General features: G+C 35.0%; 1 protein-coding gene across 1 annotated transcript in view; it reads left to right on the top strand.

Moving 5' to 3' along the window:
• LOC102864537 (E3 ubiquitin-protein ligase UBR1-like) overlaps positions 1-5,152 on the top strand; it is a 215,554-nt gene that overhangs the window by 186,700 nt on the left and 23,702 nt on the right. Inside the window, 2 exon segments of the mRNA XM_006883213.1 lie at positions 1,492-1,559; positions 2,151-2,301. Coding sequence (XP_006883275.1) covers positions 1,492-1,559; positions 2,151-2,301 — 219 coding nt within the window.

The raw sequence follows: 5,152 nt of genomic DNA on the forward strand, positions 1-5,152 counted from the left end.
AATAATAGTATTTAACTGATAGATCAAAACAAAATCTAGTTATAAAACAGACTGGATTTCAAAGGAATGTTTTAAGTATTTTCAGCAGCCAGAGGGAAAAAGTAGTTATTTTAACTGCCTCTATGCAAACATAATGACAAAAAAGGTATTCTGCCAGGTGAAAAGGTTCTGGAATTCGTGACAGGGGATTAAGGATTGTTTAATTGTCCCATGATAAAAACAATTTATAACAAATGACATGAAAATGCAAGTGGTGACGTCATAGATATTTTAAATCATATATCAGAAATATTACTGAATTTTGTTTGTTTTTTAAGTTTATGGCACTGGGTGTGTATGGGGTGGGGGGGTTACTGTTAAGCCTGGAAATACTTCTTATGATCATATAACTAGTTAATGGCAGAGCCCTGTATCACTTTAGTTTCTTTGAGATAGCCAGTATTAATAACATTTATTGAGGGGTAAGTATTGGGATAAGGGCTTTAAATGCATCTGTTAACTCTTCCAACAATTTCATATATACTGTAGATTTAAAATCTCTTGCCTATGACAGAACCAAATGGAAAACAGTTGTCTCGTGAGGCCATGATCTTAAACCTTATACTTTTTGTTCAGCATCTTTTTTTTTAGCTTAAGAAATTTATTCAATCTCAAAAGAGTCTTCTCTAACTCCCTTTCTTTTTAAATTCACAGCTTTATTGATATATCGTTCACATCCATATTTTATGCATATAAAATCATTCTTCTTTTCTTGGTTTCTTAACTTCACTTTGGCACTCGTTCCCTGGCTTCTGAATTCAATTTTTCCACATACAGACCAAATTTAAAAGAGAGAACTTTTCAACTGTGTGCACTTCTTTCAAAACATCAGCCCATAAAAAATACTAACTTTGTTCAAAAGAATTTTTTCTGCCTTTAACTTACCTGCACTGTTTTGAATACTCAGAGACAAGATTTCTTCACGTACTTTATGTATCACAAAGCATATTAAAAGGTATCATTTCAGAAAAGAGTAAAAAGTAATAGAGAGCATTGTATGAAATCAGTTCTTTTATTGTTTCAAAAGAGATTTAATGAATAATCTTTATTTCAATTATCCTTGCTGATGTGTCCTTTTCTCTGAGATTTTCTCTTTCAACCCTTAAAATGTATCCAAGACTTTCTAGGAGTGTTTTCTCAGTTCAGTGAATCTTCACTTACGGTTTCTAGATCTTAAAAGTGTGCACTACTAGTCTGTTATGAACTTTGATAAATGTTGATATTTGTAGAAGAGCTTCAGGCCTTTTAGTATATGTGCTGCCGAAGCGAGCACAGCTTCAGGCCTTTTGTTCATAGGTTTGCTGAGAGTCATGCTCTCAAGAAAACGATCGGTAACAACAACTAGTCTTTTAGGTGTTTTTTTTTATGTATATGCCCTGTTCTCTATTCAAGCAACACTGCTGTATCACTGACTAAATTGTATTAACTTTGTTTCTTTTTCTTTCTTTTAAGTTGTTCTTCCTAACCTAAAATCAGAAGATACACCATGCCTTCTATCTATAGATCTGTTTCATGTTTTGGTAAGTTTACAGCAAAAAAGTATTTTAACTCTCACCTTTGTTGTTTGTGTGTTTTCTTCAGATCTCTTCAATGTTATAAATTATGCTTCAAGCTATATAGTTTGATACTGTGTCCATTGTGTTTAGCTCTTTTAGTAAGTATAGTATAAATTTGACACGTGGAAGGAGGAGTGGCATCCACTTCCATAATAGCTTGCTTCTGGAAACCCTATGAACCTGGAGAGAGGATGAAAGGCACCCAAGCGTCGAGGATTCTCCTTCATAGGGTCGCTATGAGTCGCCTGCGACTCGACGGCACTTAACAACAACAAGTATAAATTTGTTTGCTCTTCTAGTACGTATAGATTTGACATAGTCTATCAAAATCATATGAAAATTATTTTTAATCATGATCATATGAATATGAAAATACATTCACTTTTGAATAGGTGTTGTCCTAATTAGTGTCTTGTTACAAAAGCCACTATATTATTGGGGGGGTTTAATATACTATCAAGTCTGAACTGACTCAAAGCTTTTTATATTTAGTTATGAAATTAATTCATGTTGGTCTTTTACTGTTTCCATGTTGATGTGCATTTTCCTCCATAGGTAGGTGCTGTGTTAGCATTCCCATCTTTGTATTGGGATGAGACTGTTGATCTGCAGCCTTCGTCAGCCAGTTCTTCCTATAACCACCTTTATCTCTTCCATTTGATCACCATGGCACACATACTTCAGATACTTCTTACCATAGACACAGGTAAACTTTCCATCTGAGTGTTACTATAGATAATGTTCCCTATACTTTCTTGACAGAATTAATTAAGGTTGTGGTTAATGATCATTTACATGTCTAAGCTCTGTATTATATCTTTGTTAAATGACTATTCATTTCTCTATGAATGCTGTTTAAATAAGCAATGGTAGAATAGATTGTTACTTTTCTTAAAAAGCAATAGAAGTGTAACCCAAAAGCTAATTTAAATATAATTTTCTTGCAGGATAACATAATAGGGATGAGGATTTAAGCAGTGACTCTTCTTAATGCTGTCTGTTGTATAGCTTTGACTTGAGAATCTTATAAACACTTTATATAACTTAAAATAATAAATCAGAGGAAATAACTTTAAAATCTTGCAAATAAAAAGTGAACATAGTTATATCAAGTATACCAAGAAAATAATTATTTCAAGTAACTTTAAAACAGAATTTCAACTAGGCACTCTTAGAGAAATATTTCCTAACAAAAGGACGATGGAAAAATCCATACAATTTTGTTTGTATTACTGGTACAAATGATAAATTATGTTGTTATTTTGGAATTATTTTAGATAGTTTTTAAGGTTTTGGATGATTAACCAATTAAGTAATTAGGTTAATGTCATTGAGAATCAAGATTTTCAGAATAAGACAAAAGAGTAATAAGAACAAAATAAAAATAATTAAATAAAAATAAAAACCCTGTTGTATTTTATTTGAATGTATACATTTGACAAAACTCAGCAATGGGATACTTATCATTTTTACATTTTATTGAGTGTAAAATTTACCTTTTAAGAGACAGAATTCTAAATAATACTGAACCGAGACGCTGGGCTATTGTGGCATCAGGATTGGTGGAAGAATCATCAATAACCTGCGTTATGCAGATGACACAACCCTGCTTGCTGAAACTGAGGAGGACCTGAGGCGCTTGCTGCAGAAGATCAAGGACTACAGCCTCCTATATGGACTGAAGCTAAATGTCAAGAAAACAAAGATTCTAACCACTGGGCTAATTGGCAACATCAGCATGGATGGTGAAGAGATTGAGATAGTTAACAGTTTTAATTTACTTGGCTCCACAGTCAACACTCTTGGTAACAGCAGCCAGGAAATCAGGAGATGAATTGCATTGGGAAAGTCGGCTGTGAGGGACCTCTCAAGAGTACTGAAGAGCAACGATGTCAGGCTGGAGACTAAGGTGTGCCTGATCCGGGCTATAGTCTTCGCAGTTATGTGCTATACATCAGAGACTTGGACAGTGAATAGGGCTGATAGAAAGAGGATTGATGCCTTTGAGCTGTGGTGCTGGAGAGGAGTGTTGAATATTCCCAGAGTGTTCCCTGGAGTCAAGGATTCTGAAGCTTCGTCTGACATATTTTGGGCATGTTGCAAGGAGAGACTGGTCCTTGGAAAGGGACATCATGTTTGGCAGAGTGGAGGGTAGGCGAAGGAGAGGAAGACCTTTGGTGAGATGGATCGATTCTGTGACTGGAGCGGTGGGAATAAGTGCGTTTGTGATGGCTAGGTTGGCACAGGATAGAACCGCATTTAGAGCTCTTGTACATAGGGTCGCTATGAGTCGCAAGCGACTCAATGGCACACAACAACAACAACTTATAGTTGAATTGGAAATACCAATATGAATTCATAATTTCTTTTTTCTTCTTCCTTCTTCATGTATGTTTTGATTTTTTTGCAAAAATAAAAGAGCTAGCAATATTCATCCAAGTTAGGAGACTCAGGCAATTTTAATTATGGCCTTTCAAACGAGTTAATATATAAACAAAAGCATTTTTTAAAAGAGAACATTATTCAGTAACCATCACTCATAGCATTCTGCAAATATAGGTATTATTATCCCCAAGAACTCTAAAGTTCAGAGAACTTGAATGTCTTACTCAGAACTTCAAAGTAAGTAGTAGAGTTAATAGTTGCCATAAAGTTTAGGATGGTTGTTGTCCTTAAGGATAGGTGAATGGAGGAAAACTACCGCACATTCTGTTCACTTGGTTCTTTATTCAGGCAACCTGCTTGCCTTTCTAGACTGACTTTCCACTCACTTGTTAAGACTGAGACCATCAAAATCACTTTAAAATGAAATATTGCAGGGAGCTCTGGTGGCCTAGTGGCAAAAAAGCTGCACTGTAATCCCAAAGGCATGTGGTTCATATCCACCACATGCTCTGCTGGAGAAGGAGGGACAATTTCCTCCTGTAACAGTCAGATCTGACTCAATGGTACACAAAAGGGAAAAAAAAAGAAATACTGCATAAGACAACGACTGTAAAAATAGAAGACTAACCAAGCGCAATGTGTATAAATGTTCAAAATGAGAAGGAGAAAGCGTGGCAAGAAGGAGACAATAAGGGGAAAGGAAGGAGATTGCTAGGCTAGCAGAGGTTAGGGGGTGGATAGAGTAAAGAAATAGGAGAGATTCAGTGGACACTTGAGAAGACAGGGGAATAATAGGCATATATCAATAGTGATTGATTTTCTAAAATACAATGTATATGAAAGATTGGATGAAATACAGTGTATATGAAAGTATGTATAAAACACAGTGTTCATGCAGGGAAAACAAATTATTATATGCAAACCAATAATAATAGGAAAAAAACAATAAAATGTAAGCACATTTACTTTGTAATAGTTCTTGTCCCGTCAAACCTATGGCAGGTAAATAATTATTAATATTTACCTGGTTAGGCAACTTGATGACACATAACAGCAATAACAGCCTGGTTATATTGTTGTTGTTGATTACCATCGAGTCGAGCACAACTCATAGTGACCCTATGAACAAAAGGCCTGAAGCCTTTCTATAACTATCATCATTTATCAAAGTT

Source organism: Elephantulus edwardii, unplaced genomic scaffold, assembly GCF_000299155.1.
Source record: "Elephantulus edwardii isolate Elephantulus edwardi_28Jun2011 unplaced genomic scaffold, EleEdw1.0 scaffold00026, whole genome shotgun sequence".
Lineage (NCBI taxonomy): Eukaryota > Metazoa > Chordata > Mammalia > Macroscelidea > Macroscelididae > Elephantulus > Elephantulus edwardii.